The sequence below is a fragment of the Adiantum capillus-veneris genome, chromosome 24 (genome assembly GCF_014529385.1).
Source record: "Adiantum capillus-veneris isolate H3 chromosome 24, ASM1452938v2, whole genome shotgun sequence".
NCBI lineage: Eukaryota > Viridiplantae > Streptophyta > Polypodiopsida > Polypodiales > Pteridaceae > Adiantum > Adiantum capillus-veneris.
Genome location: NC_140954.1, coordinates 17,502,580 through 17,522,980, shown reverse-complemented (window position 1 = coordinate 17,522,980; position 20,401 = coordinate 17,502,580). Strand labels below are relative to the sequence as shown.

The following is a 20,401-nucleotide window of genomic DNA, read 5'->3' as shown; positions in this document are numbered from 1 at the left end:
CCTGTATCGATGACCAAAATGTGCAAATTTTTTTGGGCATAGAGGGTTGGGAACTAATGTTGCATGTACTGCAGCAAAAGAAAACAGCATTCTCTGTCCAAAGAAAGAGTGTACAAGCAACCGCGAGTGTATGGTAATTAGCAAAATTGTAAGAATAACATAACTTGTTAACATGATTAAAACATGAGTCGAAAACTGTAAAACCATAAACATAATCTGTGTGCCATAACATAACCATTACCATCACCATAACTTGCTTGTTATACCATAACCATCACATGATTGCTATAGCATTATAGCAAAACCATAACCATCACCTGAACCAAAACCATAACCATAACTATAGCAAAACCATAACCATAGCACGATTGCTATACCATCGTAGCAAAACCATAACCATCACTTGAACCAAAACCATAACCATAACCTTGCACAACCATAACCATAACCATAGCAAAACCATAACCTTGCACAACCATACCCATAACCATAACCATAAACCATTAACATAAGTTGACTGTCAAACCTTAACCATACCATAAACATAACCATAAACCATAAACATAAGTACTACAAAACTGTAAACCATAAACATAAGTACTACAAAACTGTACATATGCAAGAGGTCACTGAGTGAGAAGCCCTCATGGTAATGGCTCCCAATAAACGTCCTCTCCCTCCTCCTGCAGACAGCTGGGTCAAAAGGGCCACAAGTCCATGCTTGTACCCATACTTCTCCTCTTGGCGTGTCAGAAGGCGCTTCACGGTAACTTCCTGCAAAATTATGGTTTAATCATTAGATAAATATTCAAATAACATATATACTATCAATAATTTAAAGCATACGTATAATACCTACAAACTCATGTCGAAGCGTATCGTAGCTTCCACTCCCAAGATGTGATGCTCTAACAGACTCCAAACGTGCTCTGGCTGCATCTCTCTGCTGCTGAAATCTATTGGAATTGTCTTGTGTCTCTCGTGCAATCCCAATCCACTCCTCTGTGTCCAACCATGCCGGCTTGGGATCGCCGTCGTTGAATCTGTCTCTAACCAACGGTGTGACATTGTGGACCTCACCACGCTCAAAATCCAAGCGTTCGAGACCTGGTTGTACCCCTCTGCCGGCTTGTACTCTCTCTGAATGGCGTCGACAATGTAATTATTTCTCTCAAGATCGAGATTTTTCCAAATCTCCATCACAGTATGACCAAACCGAATTGTACAGAGCTGTCGAATCCTCTGTCGCGTTTCCTTTCCCACCCTATCTGCCACAACAGTCTCATCCCTGCTCCTGTACACCTTACTAGGATCATGCTCGTGTGATCCCCAAGGTGTACATGGTGTATCCATCGGTGAACTATCTATTGAAGAGAGTGGTGGACGTTCTCTCGGTGGTGTGGACGCATCGATAGAACCGCTACCACAGCAACCACCACCTCCAGAACGACGGCGACGTCATCTCGAGGATGAACCACCCGTTTGTGTAGAGGGTACACGACTCCTATGCGTAGAGGGCACACTATACTGAGGTGTGGGGCCTCTCGGTGTAGGGACCACACTAGTCCCGGGCGTCGGATCGATCGTAGTAGGTCTAGAGGTACCTGCACCTGCACCCCAAAGGTGTTGTGCCATGGCGATCTGCTCATGTGTGAATTGAGACAAAATCAAGCCCATCTGCTCGGGTGACATGCCGACCGGAGTGACTGGAAAACTAAAACTAGGAGAGTAGGGCTCATCGTCATCAACCATGGGTAATCGTACACAAAACAAAACCCACAAAATACGTTAGTTTACGTAAGAAATGCTAAATCAATACAAACAACAAATCAACGAAACTGCTACATAAATGATCAAAACATAAAGTGTATTATAGACTAATAAAACGAGCCATGCAAAAGGTTTCCTAGCAAAAGTCATTAGTTAATCTCTCGTCCTCTATGAGATTTGATGCACCAAAGATGTCTATCTCAATCTGTACTTCTACATCTTCGTCATCGAACTCTACTTCTTCGTCACTCTCCGCATCAGCTTCACTATTTGACACCTCATCTCTAGATTTAGACAATTGCTCAATGCTGACATCCACCTCAAAATCTAAACTTAAAGTTGGAGTCAGTCGTGCGCTTTATTCATGAATCACCTCTTTGAGCTCAACATCCAATCCTTCACACACTAGGCTTGCTACGTGGAGCAACTTGAACGACATAGAGCCAGCATGGTTTAAACAGATCATTCTCATCATTTTCTATCCATAGTGGATTGTGTATGAACACACCTTGTTCACAATGCTGCAGAAGTACGAATTTATCCCGCACATCTGTCCACACCCGCCTAGAGCTCACTTGAATCAATCCACTCTTGTCTTTGCACACAGTTGCATTAGGACCGCTGGTAATAACTTTGAATCACTTGACATCAAAGATAAACATATCAAAATTTCTAAAGCTAATCTTCAAGATGTCTTGGATGTAGCCAAAGTATTCAAGCTGCCAGTCTCTGTATTCTCATCCCTAGCACTACTCCTACTTTCTTGGACAAAGCTTGCCCTAACACCACTATCGAAAGTGACCCTTTGTTCGTCGATCCGTTGCACTCTGAAGTGCTTTCCATGTGACCACAAAGCTCCATATTTGTGATACTACGGCCACAAAATTGAAACAGACTAAAAGTTATTAAAGCAAACTAATTTTCATGTACAGCTCAAAAAGGAAGTTGTGAAATGTACATGCCAATCGCAACCCCTTGACATCTCCTCTTCCTCTTCAATAATCAACACTCCACTCCTCTTTGCCTCTGAGAGTGTCGCATCTAACCACCGCCCAGTTGAAAAGTCAAGCAATTTCTAAAGATGGTCTAGAAAAGGAAGGTTTCTAGTTGCACGGTTGCGCTTGAATTGAAGGCGATCTATCAAACATTGTTGCTTTTCCCCTTCGTACCTCTCTAGCCTTTTCTTGCATTGTGATGTCCACCTTCCTAACGATGCCTTGTCCCTGCGGCTTGACCCCTGTCACCTTGACGTTGACCTCAGTAGTCCACATTCGGGGCATCTTTGGATCAATTGAGACCAAAAATTCACTGATGAGGACAAGAGACTCTTGTACAAGCCATCCTTCGACCATGCTACCCTCGAGGCGAGCCCTTTGACGAACAAACCCCTTTAAAGTCTTCATAAATCTCTCCAAGAAGAACATCCACCTGCCATGGACCACCCCAGTAACTGCAACTTCATCAACCACATGCACAAGTACATGCATTTGGATGGTAAGAATGTTTGTTGGAAAGTACTTCTCCACCATGCACACTGCTTCAATAGCATTTAAGCGTGCTGCATCGATGTTGTCTTCTCTTACCTCTTTTAAACTGATACAGCATACCAACTCACTGATTTTGTAGATTGTAGCTCTAATGTCATCTGTCAAACAACCCTTTATGGCATTTGGTAAGATGAAGTGTAAAAATTTGTGCCAATCGTGGGACTTAAGACCACTGAGATTGTCATCTCTCGTAAAAGTCGTTTTCAAACATCGCATGCACCCTGTGGGAGTCTTGAATGAAGATATAGTTTTCTTCACTTGTTGCTCTTCTGCGCGACTCAGAACCCATGGACCTTTTGGTATAGACCACTTTCTATTGGGTTTAAATCGAGGCCACATCTTTGGCATTCGACCCACAGCCTGCAGGTCATCTCTTTGGGTCTTGCTCTCCTTTTTCCCAGTGATGGTCTTCCAAATAGAAAGTCTTTTCATTCCAAGTGGCATCCAATCTCCCCTCTCTAGCCACATGTTTTTCCAATCGCTCGCTTTCAGTGGATGCATATCATGTTTGTATATGTTTGGTCCATGTAGCTCATGTCCTTCAGGCAAAAATCTACCATGCTCCTCGTAAACTGTCTTGCTCAAATGCTCAGAGCGGCGGAAGCCAAGTCGAGGACCACATTTCGGACATGCATGATTGCCCGAGTAACTCAAGCTTGAAACATCACACATTGATATTTAAAAACGTTGACATAGCCATGAATCACATGCGTGTGAGGGTTTTAAAGGCACTTACCTGAGCACTCACCGAACCCTGGCCAATCGTGCATGGTCCACATGAGAATGCCTTGCACATGTACATTCCACCGTCCGATTGGTTGGGACATATCAACCACATCAATTCATGTCCATAAGATTTGGAGCTCTTCTATAAGTGGTGCTAGATAGACATCCATGTTCTTTGCTTTGTACTTTCGTGGGACGATCAATGACAACAACAGATGGCCCTTCTTGATAGCGAGCCACCGTGGAAGATTATAATTAACCAGACAAATAGGCCACGTGCTCCATGACGAACTTCATAAGCCAAATGTGTTTACTCCATCCATTGCCAGACCAAAGCAGATACATCGAGGCTCGTTCTTAAATGTAGGCCAACTTTCCTCTATGTGCTTCCATCCACGAGAGTCAGCAGGTACCCGCATAACATCATCTATCGATCTAGTATTTGAGTGCCATGTCATGAAAGCGGCTATGGACTTGCACCTGAACATGCTCTTTATTCTTGGAATGATAGGAAAGTGTCGAAGGACCTTTTCTCGGATAAATTTTCCTTGTGTGTCCTCTGTGTACCTGTTTGATGCACAATTGGGACACTGTTCCAGGTTTGCATACTCATTGCAAAAAAGTATACAATCATTAGGACATGCATGTATTTTTTGATAATCCAAGCCCATCGCTCAAACACCAAGTAGAATTTGTCACTCTACTTAGGAGAATAAAATGGACTAAAGAGCAGACATGCTTGCGATAGCTATGTCTCCCAAGCACCAAATGGATTAGTCATCCATCTTGGAAAGATGTCGTAGCGTAAAAAGAGATCCTCTACCCGCTAAGCAAGATTAATTAATGACTAAGGCTTTATCTTTTCTACCTCATAGTCGAGGACGACTATGATTTCAAGAGAGAGGTAATGTCATAAAATCTAATATCTAACATGTAACATTTAATGCACTAGTAACTTATGTGTAGTGAAAATTGATAACATAGTGAGCATTTCATTAAAAACAAGTTCCTAATGAGCATAGAGAGAGTACTTAATATAAGTGTTACCATATACATGTGGTAGTGATGTGTGTGAACACACTAGGACCACCGGGCATTTTCTCCCTCTTTAGGAGGTTTTTTCCCCCGTGCATTGTATATACACCCATCACTCTAGGACTATCTATCTTTCCATTGCACACTAAGTAATATACTCTCTATTGTGTGCCTTGAGCTTCCTTCATCTTCTCCAACATGTGTGTGTTTCTCTGCAACCCTAATTCCAACAATTGGTATCATAGCAGGTTGCATCCTCCCGAGCTTAGTCGCCAGCAACTCCAGCACACGCCTGCTCACTTTCTCCGATTTTTATGAGCTTTGGCGAGTGTTCACAGGTCGACAAATAATCTGGGGTTTGTCTGCTCAGATTTCTGATTCGGGCTCATTTTGGCCTCCGTTTCCACTACAGGCCGGCCTGCACAGGCAGTTTCATCATTTAGTGTAAATTTTTTGTCAGTGCCGTTTTTTGCATAAAAGGTCCTATAGAGTCTATTGCGGGTTGTGCTATATAGCATGTGCTGGTCTCACTCAGTTTCTCCTCATTTCAGGTAGTTTTCACATCAGGTGCAGGCATTTACCATGGTTAACAACAACACAAGAAGTTTGCTGCTGAGGACAGATTGGATGGGGATAATTACCCTATGTGGGCTTACATGATGCAACATGTTCTTGTGTCAAAGGGCGTCTGGAATATTGTGTAGGGCATTGATGTACGTCCTGGTTCTGAGGATGTAGGCGATGTTGAGGATGTTACAGGTCTTGCTGCAAGGATTGCTGCTATTAGAGTTGTTTTGCCTGCAGAAAAACAAGCTCGTTGGGATGTAAAGGATGCGCACGCTCATGCATTGATTGCGTTGTCTGTGAAGCACACCATTACTCCTCACATTCGTTCAGTGAAATCTGCAAAACAGACTTGGGATATTCTAGCAGGTCTTTATGCAAGCCGCAATGAGGCTAAAATTGCTTTGCTGCGTAAAGAGCTGGAATCGAAGATTATGCATGAGGAATATGATATGGACACTTTCCTTGATGGTGTCAAGGATATCAATGAGCAACTTATTTGTGCAGGTGAAGTCATTTCAGAGAGTTCCCTTGTGCAGACTGTTCTTGATGCCTTACCAGATTCTTACCACACTTTTGCTAGTACTTGGAGACCTATGACCCAAGGAAATCCTAAAGTTGTCAAGTTTGATGCATTATGCACATTGTTGTTGCAAGAGTCACTTTCCAGGAAAAACACGACTAGGCAGCGTGCAGTTGAACAGGCTTTTATTGCTTCTCAAAGAAAGGGTGGTAATAGCAATGCAGCCACTTCTTATGGTTCTACTGCGAGTGGCAAAAATTATGTTCATAATGCTTCTGTTGGTAGCAAATCGTCTGGAAATTCTGGTGATAAGGACAAAAAGAAGATGCGTTGCCATTATTGTAAAGCTAATGATCACTTGATGAAGCAGTGTCCTAAGTTGAAGGCCAAAGAGGTTAAGAAGAAAGAGGGTGGTTCCACTGCAAATGTTGCTTCCACTATGAATGCATGGCATTGTTGAGTCTTCTGTGAAAGGAGACTGTGATGTTGATGTTGATGCAGAATGCTCTTTTAGTGCAGAGTGTACCTATAATCCTGTTGTCCATGATGCATGCATGTCAATTGCTGCAGATTCACATGTGTGGTATTTTGACAGTGGCGGCTACAAAGCTCACATCGTGAATTTTTCACCTCTCTCGAGTTTGTCCCTCATGGGAATTCTGTCACTTGTGCCAACAATGCCTCTTATCCGATTCACGGAATTGGAAAGATTGTGCTTACTGCTGCAAATGGCAGTTCTTTCACACTTGTTGATGCACTTTATGTACTTGGGATCAAGAAGAATCTTTTGTCTGTATCTGCACTTGCTAGACTTGGACGTGTAGTCAAATTTATGGATGACAAATGTACAATTCATGATCTCAGTTTTGTTGATGAAATTGTTGCATCTGGCCTTTTGTGTCGTGGGCTGTATAAGCTCACTTTGTATGACAAGTGTGGACAAAATTTTACAAATGCAAGTTACAGATTCAAGGGCTGTTTCAGATGCAAAACTGTGACATGCACGTTTTGGGCATCTGAATTTTGCCAGTTTGCTGCGTTTGTAGAAATCTGATATGGTTGCTTCTTTGCCTCCTCTTGAAGCACCTGTCAAACATGTTTGTCGAGGCTGTATTTTGGGTAAAATGCAGCGTTCTAAGTTTCCAAAGGATGATTCCATTAGGGCCACATACAGGTTGCAGCTTGTGCATAGTGATGTTTGTGGGCCCATGCAAACTCCGTCCTTGGGCAATTACCTGTACTTCATGACTTCCATTGATGATTACTCTAGGCATGCATACATATTTCCACTTAAAGCGAAGTCCAAAGTTTTTATGTGCTTCAAACAATGTTTGGCTATGGCTGAAAATGTATCGAAATGTACTATGGGCACCCTCCGTTCCGATCAAGGGGGGGATTATATGTCTCATGAATTTAATGCATTTTTGGCTAGTCGTGGGATAAAACACCAATGTACAATGCCTTATACACCTCAACAAAATGGTGTTGCTAAGAGGAAAAACAGGTCACTTACGAAATGGCACGATGTATGGTCAAAAGTCAAGCTTTGCCGCATTCTTTTTGGCTTGAGGCCATCATGTGTGCCACTTATGTACTTAACAGGTGTCCTACATAACAGCTTTGCAGTGTATTACTCCATATGAAGCATGGCATGATAGAAAGCCTTCTATTGAGCACATGCGTGTTTTTGGCTGTTTGGCATATGCTTTAGTGCCACAAACACAGCGCAGAAAATTGGATGATAAGGTTGTCAAATGTATTTTTGTTGGTTATAGTGCTGAAAGCAAAGGTTACAGGTTGTATCATCCGCAAACAAAGCGTATTTTGGTTTCACGGGATGTAGTTGTGGGACGTGTGTCTAACGTCACTATCCTATCTTATTGTAGTTTTAGCAAGAACCACGATTGAATTGTCAATCCATGGGACGAAGCTGATTCGACTAGTGCATAGAGGCTACAAGAGGTTGTCAATCTCTCGAAAAACAACTAACAACACGCAAGTGACTGAAATCACCAAAAGCCAATCACTCATCGACAAACAAATCACGTCCGTTACAGCATCAAATGACATCCCAACGTAACGAAACTTCTAGGACATGTTTCTAAGACCTAAGCACACATGCCTATGGTCTCATACCCCACTTTAGGTCAAGTGCCAAAATATCAATTATTAACAGCTACTGCAAAACACTGGTCTTGTCTTAAGTTTAAAGAAAATTGAGTTTTGCCAGTCTCAGGTGGCATTTCTCGGGGTAGAGATTTTCTCAAGCTGTATCCGAATGCAACCTCATATTCTTAATAAGCTACAAAGCTTTCCTGATATCTTCACTGAAAAGAAGCAGATGCGGTCTTTCGTTGGGTGCTTACAATGGATAGCTCCCCAGTATCCTCATCTAGCTAAAGATCTACTAATCTTCAAGAAACTAGAACGCTGCACCCACTTCGACTGGATTGTCCTTCAAGCTGATGCATGTGTCAGCTATGAAGAAACAGAGTTAGATGAAATGGATGTACAGATACCTTAGATATTTCCAGATCTGACAACATCCTCTGATGAGGACTCAGATATCAGTACCGATGAAGAAACTAGGATTATGAACCTTGTTAGTAGGGAAACAGGTAAAATGAAAGTGGAATCTCCTACCTCATCTTCTACCAGCCTCAAGGGGTAAGTAAAATAGGTGATATGACCATACTAGATATAGATGGTCTTTCACAAGAAGAAATCTGGAAGGTGTTTGAGTTCATTTATAACTCTGCTCATTACAAAATCCTGTATAAAGACTTAACACAGAGACAATCTGTATCCATGATTGTAGCTGGATTCCAAGGTATGCTAAGAGCATGGTGGGATGACTTAAGTGTGGAAAGCAAAACATATATTATGCAAGGAGGACCTGAAGGCAGAGAAAACTTTGACAATGTTATTTCTTTATTCTTTGCTGCTTTGCTAATGCAATTCCTAGGTTCTACCAGCAAGATTCAAGATTGCAATCGTGAAGCTTTCCTTCGAAGCAAGCTTTGTGATCTTACCCAGGTAAAGAAGTATCAGCAGCATATGACCTAGCTTATGTATCAGTTTCCAGGTGGTTACTTTAAAACTGAGTACAAGCAGTATCATGTGAATTCTTTTCGTGAATCATTTGCCAATTTAATCAAGGAAAGAATTAAAGTAGTTGGATTACATATTGATGAAAATATCTCAATTGCTCAAATAAATTCTTTCATCAATGAAGTCACAAATCTTGAGTGTACTAGACTGCGGGTCAAGCTTGACATTAAACAGGTCAAGGGATTCAACTCTAGCTTCTGCACCAAAGAGACTAAAGCTCAACAGTTTGGATGCAAGCAAGCTGAAGAATGCAAATGCAAGGTCAAACAAAACCGAAACAAGTTCTAAAAGAAATTCAAAGTGGTTAGGAAGAAGAGAAAGTTCAGTAAAGAGGAACGACAGCAGCAGGTAAAATGTTACATCGGTGGTAAAACTGGTCATATTGCGCCTAACTGCCCAAAGAGAAAGAAAAAGTTTGGAAATGCTGTTTTAAACGATAGGTATGAGTTTGAAGTGGTCTACTGCAATGTCCTATAGAAAAAGGACTTTCCTATTCGACAGTATTCATTATACGACTCTGATGAAACCGACTCCTCCACTGATGAATCTAGTGCAGAGTCTACTCCAACTGAAGAATCCGTTTTTTTTAATGACAATTTAGCCAATGACAGCTTCACTAAAATGTCAAACATGGTAAGAAATCCTTACCCTTTTCCAAAATCTGCAAGGTATGATTCTACTACAATAGAAGAGGCTCCTACCAGCTCCAGTGAAGAATCAGATACATGGCAGAGAAATTCAAGGCCAATGAAGATGAATTTATCTAAGAAGGAATAGCAACACTATCGGCCGCTAACACTATTTAGAAGCATGGTCAAACGAACTGTTGATATTGTGAATCAACCTGAATGGAAGCAACAAATGAAGCAATGTGATGATTTTGTCGGTCAACCTCCACCAATAGTGCGACCATCCAAAGCTACTAAACATGCCTCTACTTCGACTTCTATTCCAAGACATTCACCAATAGAGCATGCAACTGAATTTATTCAGGTACGCAGCAAGAATGATAAAGCCATTCTAGATGCTATCCAAGTTATACATCTAGATTGCAAAGAGCTTAGTCAACGCATAACTATAATAGAATCTCAGCTGGCTGCTATTGAAGCCAAGGTAGATCAAACCTATGGTATTGCTACTAATCTCTCTGACATGGTAGCCCTGCATCAGGTAGCTATTGAGCGTGTTAGTGATTGGGTACTGGATCACATTATGAATGTTTGTGACGTAATTCAATTTGATGCCAAATTCAATAGAGCATTCTATTCAGAAGTTTGGATCAAGTTTCCTCACAGACAATCATTCCATGTGGATGCCTTATGGGACTCAGGCTTTGTAATGTCCTATATTAATCAAGCCCTTGTCCCTCCGCACTTGATTGAATATCTACCTTCTGGCATTACAGTTTCATATGCCAATAACACCGGAGGGAGAATTCAAAAGGTAGTTTCCTATAAACTCGCTATTGGAAAAGCCAAGTTTCTGATCACCTTATACCTGCACCCTCATCCAAATACAGATCTTACACTTGGTGCAGATCTGGTCTCTCAGGTAACACCTTTCACTATCTTGCATGATCTATCCATGCAATTTTATGTAAAGGCTTCAACTTACCAGGTAAGCACAAAATCTAGAGGTGCTCTTCTTCTCGGGGGGGTTAATTCCCACTCTCCCTGATCCTTAAAAAGAAGAAAGATTTCAACAATGTTTTCAAATGGAAAAAAGCAGATATTCTACAGAATTAGAAGCAATCAGAGAATTGCTAACACAACAGACTAGTGATAACCCGCTAGAATTCTGGGATAGAGAAGAGTATTGGGTTTCACTTCTAGGAAACCCTCCTACTGCAGGATTAAAAGCATCACATCTTGGCATGTCATTAGAGGACACTAAACTATGTAATCAGGAGATTGGACAGCTACTGAAAGATGGACTTATTTTTCCTAGTAACAATGCATTTGCTTGCCATGCTTTCTACGTCAATAATCACTATGAGCAAAAGAGGGGAAAGAAGCGTCTTGTCATCAATTACAAGCCGATTAATGATTGGCTTGAACCTCAAACGTTTCCTCTACCACTTAAGGACGATCTTCTTAGAAGAATCAGAAGCTGTAAGATCTTTTCTAAGTTTGATCTCAAAAGTGGTTTTTGGCAATTCAAGATACATCCGGTTGATCGGCATAAGACAAGTTTTGTGGTACCCCAGGGAATGTTTGAATGGAATGTCCTACCAATGGGTATTAAAGCTACCCCCTGCTTATGTCAAGAAAGGATTGAATTGATTTTTGCAAACTGCAAGGAATTTCTACTTTTGTATATCGACGATATCCTAGTCTATTCTAAGGATATTAGTACTAGTCACATCATGCATCTGCATATGTTCATAAAGAAACTGCAAAACACTGGTCTTGTCTTAAGTTTTTGCCAATCTCAGGTGGCATTTCTCAGTGTAGAGATTTTCTCAGGCTGTATCCGAATGCAGCCTCATGTTCTTAATAAGGTGCAAAGTTTTCCTGATATGTTCACTGAAAAGAAGCAGTTGCAGTCTTTCGTTGGGTGCTTACAATGGGTAGCTCTCGAGTATCCTCATCTAGCTAAAGATCTGCTAATCTTTCAAGGAACTAGAATGCTGCACCCACTTCTTCTGGATCGACCAGATGACAAGGACAATACAACAGATGAAGCAGGTTTATTGCCATTTACCACCCCTAGAAATCCCATCTGATAAAACTTTGGTGGTATACTCTGATGCTTCCAATGAAGCTTGGGGTGGCATCCTATGTGAAGGAACTGAAAGCGATTCTATCATCTGCCGATCCGAATTCAATAGAGCATTCTATTCAGAAGTTTGCATCAAGTTTCCTCACACACAATCATTCCATGTGGATGCCTTATGAGACTCAGGCTTTGTAATGTCCTATATTAATCAAGCCCTTGTCCCTCCGCACTTGATTGAATATCTACCTTCTGGCATTACGGTTTCATATGCCAATAACACCAGAGGGAGAATTCAAAAGGTAGTTTCCTGTAAAATCGCTATTGGAAAAGCCAAGTTTCTGATCACCTTATACCTACACCCTCATCCAAATACAGATCTTACACTTGGTGCAAATCTGGTCTCTCATGTAACGGCTTTCACTATCTTGCCTGATCTACCCATGAAATTTTATGTAAAGGCTACAGCTTACGAGGTCAGCACAAAATCTAGAGGTGCTCTTTCTTCTCGGAGGGATGATTCCCACTCTCCCTGATCCTCAAAAAGAAGAAGTTTTCAGCAATGGTTTCAAATGGAAAAACGACGATATTCTACAGAATTAGAAGCAATCAGAGAATTGTTAACACAACAGACTAGTGATAACCCGCTAGAATTCTGGGATAGAGAAGAGTACTGGGTTTCACTTCTAGGAAACCCTCCTACTACAGGATTAAAAGCATCACATCTTGGCATGTCATTAGAGGACACTAAACTATGCAATCAGGAGATTGGACAGCTGCCAATGGGTATTAAACATGCCCCTTCCTTATGTCGGGAAAGGATTGAATTGAGTTTTGCAAACTGCAGGGAATTTCTACTTTTGTATATCAATGATATCCTAGTCTATTCTAGGGATATCAGTAGTCACATCAAGCATCTGCATATGTTGATAAAGAAACTGCAAAACACTGGTCTTGTCTGAAGTTTAAAGAAAATTGAGTTTTGCCAGTCTCAGGTGGTATTTCTCGGTGTAGAGATTTTCTCAGGCTATATCCGAATGCAACCTCATGTTCTTAATAAGGTGCAAAGTTTTCCTGATATCTTCATTGAAAAGAAGCAGCTGCAGTCTTTCGATGGGTAATTACAATGGATAGCTCCCTAGCATCCTCATCTAGCTAAAGATCTGCTAATCTTTCAAGGAACTAGAACGCTGCACCCACTTCTTCTGGACCGACTAGATGACAAGGACAATACAACAGATAAATTAGGTTTGTTTCCAGTTACCACCCTTGCAAATCCCATCTGATAAACCTCTGGTGGTATACTCTGATGCCTCCGAAGAAGCTTGGGACGGCATCCTATGTGAAGAAAGTGAAAGCGGTCCTATCATCTGCTGATGGCATCAGGCCGATTCAAGGATCCTGAAGTCAAATATCATTCCATCCAGAGAGAGCTACTGGCAGGAGTCAACTCAGTATTGGCTTTTCACTTATTTTTAATGGGAGTTTCTTTTACCCTTTGCATTGACCTTAATCATTTCGGAAAATTCTTGGAAGAGAAAAATGCTGGCAACGTCGGTAACACCCGTATTTTTCGATGGTCCTATAAACTCGGTCACTTTGATATCTCTTACGAATATATGTCAAATCATAAGAATAATATTGTTGATTTGCTCTCGCGCATCAAAAAAGGGGAGGAGTAATGGTAACATGACAACTTTCAAACTTTCGGGATTACATGTCAACTTTCAAACTTTCAGCAATGTCAACACCCGGCATCTTTCCTTTTTGGACCACTATGTAACAGCTGTATTACACTCACTTTTCCTTTTCCTTTATGGACCATTATGTAATAGCTGTATTGCACTCACCTCCTGTCTCTTAATGATAGTTGTACTCCACTACCTCAAAATATGGGCACCTTCTTTACACGCGTCCAAAAACACCTATCCAACCTCTTGTATATAAGGATGAACGGCATTTGTAGATGGGGGTCTTGGATAAGCCTTCTATCTCTGAGATCTGAGAAGCTCTATTGCAAGCACTATCACTAGCCTTCATCTTGTAACCCTGTTCGATCTATGTAAGCAACCTAAATTACCGCTGTTAATTTTGTCTTGATTATCTGTGTTAATCGATTCAGTTGTGTCTATCCTATGTTTAGCTGTGTCTGTTCACTGCTGAGGTCCATTGTTGATCTTTTTTTGATCTGTTGTGTGAGTAATCTCTTGTGTGCAAGCTCTCTGTTTGTAATCCGTTGTCTAATTGGTCAGCGGATTACGAAAAGAGAGCTTGCACACAACAGATTACTCACATGATATATCAACAGAAGATCAACAATGGACCTCAGCAATGAACAGACACAGCTAAACACAGGATAGACACATCTAAATCGATTAGTACAGATAATCAAGACAAAATTAACAGCGATAATTTAGATTGCTTGCATAGATCAAACAGGGTTACAAGATGAAGGCTAGTGATAGTGCTTACAATAGAGCTTCTCAGATCTCAGAGATAGAAGGATTATCCAAGACCCCCATCTACAAATGCAGTTCATCCTTATATACAAGAGGTTGGATAGGCATTTTGGAGGCGTGTAAAGAAGGTGCCCATATTTTGAGGTAGTGGAGTACAACTGTCATTAAGAGGCAGGAGGTGAGTGCAATACAGCTGTTACATAGTGGTCATAAAGGAAAATGAAAAGTGAGTGTAATAGAGCTGGTACATAGCGGTCCAAAAAGAAAAGATTCCGGGTGTTGACATTGCCGAAAGTTTGAAAGTTGACATGTGATGCAAAAAGTTTGAAATAGACACAGCTGAATTGATTAACACTGATAATCAAGACAAAGTTAATAGCGGTAATTTAGATTGCTTGCATAGATCGAACAGGGTTACAAGATGAAGGCTAGTGATAGTGCTTGCAACAGAGCTTCTCATATCTCAGAGGTGAATTGATTAACATTGATAATCAAGACAAAATTAATAGCGGTAATTTAGATTGCTTGCATAGATTGAACAGGGTTACAAGATGAAGGCTAGTGATAGTGCTTGCAACAAAGCTTCTCATATCTCAGAGATAGAAGGCTTATCCAAGACCCCCATCTACAAATGCAGTTCATCCTTATATACAAGAGTTTGGATAGGCATTTTTGGACGCGTGTAAAGAAGGTGCCGATATTTTGAGGTAGTGGAGTACAGATGTCATTAAGAGATAGGAGGTCAGTGCAATACAGGTGTTACATAGTGGTCCATAAAGGAAAAGGAAAAGTGAGTGTAATACAGCTGTTACATAGTGGTCCAAAAAGAAAAGATGCCGGGTGTTGACATTGCCAAAAGTTTGAAAGTTGACATGTGATGCCGAAAGTTTGAAAGTTCTCATGTTACCATTACTCCTCCCCTTTTTTGATGCACAAGAGCAAATCAACAATATTATTCTTATGACCTGGCACATATTCGTAAGAGATATCGAAGTGACTGAGTTTATAGGACCATCGGAAAATACGGGTGTTACTGACCTTGCCAGCATTTTTCTCTTCCAATAATTTTTCAAAATGCTTAAGGTCACTACGAAGGGTAAAAGGAACTCCCATTAAAAATAAGCGAAAAGCCAATACTGAGTTGAATCTGACAGTAGCTCTCTCTGGATGGAATGATATTTGACTTCAGGATCCTTGAATCGGCTTGATGCCCATCGGCAGATGATAGGACCGCTTTCAGTTTCTTCACATAGGATGCAGCCCCAAGCTTCATTGGAAGCATTAGAGTATACCACCAAAGTTTTATCAAATGGGATTTCTAGGGGTGGTAAATGGTAATAAACCTGCTTCATCTGTTGTATTGTCCTTCTCATCTGATCGGTCCAGAAGAAGTGGGTGCAGCGTTCTAGTTCCTTGAAAGATTAGCAGATCTTTAGCTAGATGAGGATACTCGAAAGCTACCCATTGTAAGAACCCAACGAAAGACTGTAGCTGCTTCTTTTCAATGAAAACTTTTCACCTTATTAAGAACATGAGGCTGCATTCGGATACAGCCTGAGAAAATCTCTACACTGAGAAATGCCACCTGAGATTGGAAAAAACTTAAGACAAGACCAGTGTTTTGCAGTTTCTTTATGAACATATGCAGATGCATGATGTTACTAGTACTGATATCCTTAGAATAGACTAGGATATCGTCGATATACAAAAGTAGAAATTCCTTGCAGTTTGCAAAAATCAATTCAATCCTTTCTTGACATAAGCAGGGGGCAGCTTTAATACCCATTGGTAGGACATTCCATTCAAACATTCCCTGGGGTACCACAAAACTTGTCTTATGCCGATCAACCGGATGTATCTTGAATTGCCAAAAACCACTTTTGAGATCAAACTTAGAAAAGATCTTACAGCTTCTGATTCTTCTAAGAAGATCGTCCTTAAGTGGTAGAGGAAACGTTTGAGGTTCAAGCCAATCATTAATCGGCTTGTAATTGATGACAAGACGCTTCTTTCCCCTCTTTTGCTCATAGTGATTATTGACGTAGAAAGCCTGGCAAGCAAATGCATTGTTACTAGGAAAAATAAGTCCATCTTTCAGTAGCTGTCCAATCTCCTAATTGCATAGTTTAGTGTCCTCTAATGACATGCCAAGATGTGATGCTTTTAATCCTGCAGTAGGAGGGTTTCCTGGAAGTGAAACCCAATTCTCTTCTCTATCCTAGAATTCTAGCGGGTTATCACTAGTCTGTTGTGTTAGCAATTCTCTGATTGCTTCTAATTCTGTAGAATATTTGCTTTTTTCCATTTGAAAACATTGTTGAAATCTTTCTTCTTTTTAAGGATCAGGGAGAGTGGGAATTAACCCCCCCGAGAAGAAGAGCACCTCTAGATTTTGTGCTTACCTGGTAAGTTTTAGCCTTTACATAAAATTGCATGGATAGATCATGCAAGATAGTGAAAGGTGTTACCTGAGAGACCAGATCTGCACCAAGTGTAAGATCTGTATTTGGATGAGGGTGCAGGTATAAGGTGATCAGAAACTTGGCTTTTCCAATAGCGAGTTTATAGGAAACTACCTTTTGAATTCTCCCTCTGGTGTTATTGGCATATGAAACTGTAATGCCAGAAGGTAGATATTCAATCAAGTGCGGAGGGATAAGGATTTGATTAATATAGGACATTACAAAGCCTGAGTCCCATAAGGCATCCACATGGAATGATTGTCTGTGAGGAAACTTGATCCAAACTTCTGAATAGAATGCTCTATTGAATTTGGCATCAAATTGAATTACGTCACAAACATTCATAATGTGATCCGGTACCCAATCACTAACAGGCTCAGTAGCTACCTGATGCAGGGCTACCATGTCAGAGAGATTAGTAGCAATAGCATAGGTTTGATCTACCTTGGCTTCAATAGCATCCAACTGAGATTCTATTGTAGTTATGCATTGACTTAGCTCTTTGCAATTCAGATGTATAGCTTGGATAGCATCTAGAATGGCTTTATCATTCTTGCTGCATACCTGAATAAATTCAGTTGCATGTTCCATTGGAGAATGTCTTGGAATAGAAGTCGAAGTAGAGGCATATTCAGTAGCTTTGGATGGTCACACTATTGGTGGAGGTTGACCGACAAAATCATCACGTTGCTTCATTTGTTGCTTCCATTCAGGCTGATTCACAATATCAGCATTTTGTTTGACCATGCTTCTGAATAGTGGTAGCGGCCGATAGAGTTGTTATTACTTCTTAGATAAATTCATCTTCATTGGCCTTGAATTTCTCTGGCATGTATCTAATTCTTCACTTGAGCTGGTAGTAGCCTCTTCTGTTGTAGAAGAATCATAACTTGCACATTTTGGGAAAGGGTAAGGCTTTCTTACCATGTTTGACATTTTAGTGAAGCTGTCATTGGCTAAACTATCATCGGGAAAAACGAGTTCTTTAGTTGGGGTAGACTCTGCAGTAGATTCATCAGTGGAGGAGTCGGTTTCATCAGTCGTATAATCAATACTATCGAATAGGAAAGTCCTTTTTCTGTAGGACATTGCAGTAGACCACTTCATACTCATACCTGTCTTGGATTCAGGGATAAAAACATGTCTGGAGAGAGACATTGGAGAAGTGAAGACTGCTAACTTAGATAATATCTGGTATTGCAAAGCAGCCAATTCCTTGATGGCATTGGTATGCCAATTGGAAGCAACTTCCGATGGTTGTAACCTTGAATTTGGAGAAGTCAAGATATATGGTTGGCTTGTAGACATAATATTGTCATTGATTGATTCTTTGGTGAGACATTCAATCCCGTTGATAGCAAAGTCGGTTGCAATTATATGATTCTAGAGTTTACATCTGAACAGACCTTCAAAATCCTTATAGGTCTCAGGATGTATACACATTAACTTTGGACAAGCTTTGCTTGAAGATACTGCAGAACTACTTGATGCAGTATTATACTGTGATGGTGCAAGAACAGAAGCAAGTTTCCGTTTTGACTTTGATTTTCCCAAAACTTTATACTGATTAGTAGAGCCTAATCGCTCAATCTTCATAGGCTCAGAGTGTTGCACCTCATTCATCAGAGTTTTGGAAATATTCAATTTCCATTCAGTAGGAAACTGGACTTCTTGCCATTCTACCATTTTAGGTAGAGTGCCCATGGTAGTATCATCTACCTTCATTACTATGTTCTGTCCCTTGGAAGATTTTGAACCTTGTAAGTATCCAGAGTTGTAGACAGAAGGAACGCAAGTATTTATCATACGAACAATCATTCTGTAGGCTATTTGTAAGTGGTCAAAAGTATTCTTCATATCAAGACCATTGGTCTTGATCAACAAAGATACCACTTCATTGAAGTACCCATCAGACAGACTACATGAAAAGTTTGGGAAGCACTCAATGTATATGGTTCCGTTGGACAGGCTTCCTTGCAGGATGCTAATAGTCTGATCATTAAGGCTCTTGTGCCTAGTGTCTAGTAATGCTCCTATGCATGACGCATTAAGACCTTTACAAAACAGAGGTATGATGCCTACAGCTATATATCCTATATGGACAAATTGATGAATTCTTTTCAAAGCTTTTTCTCTGAATTTTGCTAGCTCTTTGAACATATGGATTTTATGATCATCATTATCACTATCCTTGATGCTAAGCTTACCATGTGTCTCATGGTACAAAGTGTTTGCAGACAAAGCAAAGAGTTTGTTGTGCTTGTATACCTGATTAGCAGTCACTTTAAGTAAACTCCATCTGGCCTGAGGGGTTTGTTCCTCAACTTCAATATTGTCCGAGAGTAATTTCTTGAATGAAGAAACAATCATTGCCATTGCTAGTGGAAGGTTGGATAGAAGAAGTTTCTTCAGGTGTAACTTTGTAGCCAAGCAAGAATTGGTGTTTTTAGAGTAAGCTTCTGAAATGTCTACGACTTAGCGGCACCTTGCCTGAGCGACTGCGACTAATTAAGCTTTACTAAGTCCAATGAATGAGCATTGGCTTTGTGAGTAAGTTACTGGGTATAAGCAAAAACTTTTGATGACCAACGTTTCTTTAGCAAAGAGAGATAAATGGCTCTGATACCAATTAGACAGCGACTAGTCTCATGCCACGCAACTCCTCCTCACACGTCCCTTTCTGGACATCATGGACACTTGCTACGTCCTTAGGAGCGGAGGTCAAGATGATCGCCTTCATGATGGCGTTCCTTCCGTTCTTCTACATTTCGCACAAGGTGCTAACCTAGAGTTGCCTCCCGATAATATGCTCATGTTTTTGAATAAGCCGGGCCCAAACGTCCTTGACAAGCGTATGTGCCTGCCATTCACCAAAGCAGACAGTGTCGTCTGTTTGGCTACTTCACGGCCAACGACTATCCTCGGGAACGTCTCTCAACAACGCATTCAGTTCATCTTTGACATTGAGAATGACAGACTTGGTTTCACACCGAATGCGTGCTAGGCTCTAGCAATTAGCAACAAGCAAGTCACTAGGTAGCACAAGGCTGCATACAATTCGGCTCTCTGTGGCGTTTTGTCCTACCATGGAGGGAGCCTCATAATTAGGCCCTCCAGGAAATTAAAACAATCATATATGTCATTATCATTTAGAAAGATTGAGGCCTCCACAGTCCATTTAAGAAAGAATTGAGCGAGTGGTCTCTCTCTCTCTCTCTCTCTCTCTCTCTCTCTCTCTATATATATATATATATAATGAGATGAAAATGGATCATTGTCCTAAATCTACAACAAAAGATAACCAAAGCTAGATGAAAATGGATCATTGTCTTAATCTGCAACAAGAAATAACCAAAGTTAGATTAGCTATAATTAAAGGTTTTGTAAATATATGACATATCAATCAATATTATAACAATTATTAGGATAAAGGAACCCTTGTTCTCACCAAAAGCCTTTGATTGAACCTAAATCACTTTAAGCAAAATG

General features: G+C 40.7%; 1 protein-coding gene across 1 annotated transcript; it reads right to left on the bottom strand.

Annotated features, from left to right (window-relative positions):
* Nucleotides 1-18,295: 18,295 nt before the first annotated feature.
* On the bottom strand, nt 18,296-19,282 carry LOC147426021 (uncharacterized). Its single transcript, XM_086499106.1, has one exon. It carries the CDS (start codon nt 19,280-19,282, stop codon nt 18,296-18,298), a length of 987 nt encoding a protein of 328 aa, XP_086355232.1.
* Between the last annotated feature and the right edge of the window lie 1,119 nt (nt 19,283-20,401).

What these genes read in the sequence shown, in the direction of transcription:
- LOC147426021 (XM_086499106.1), bottom strand. Translation starts at nt 19,282, where the DNA reads ATGATTGTTTCTTCATTCAAGAAATTACTCTCGGACAATATTGAAGTT.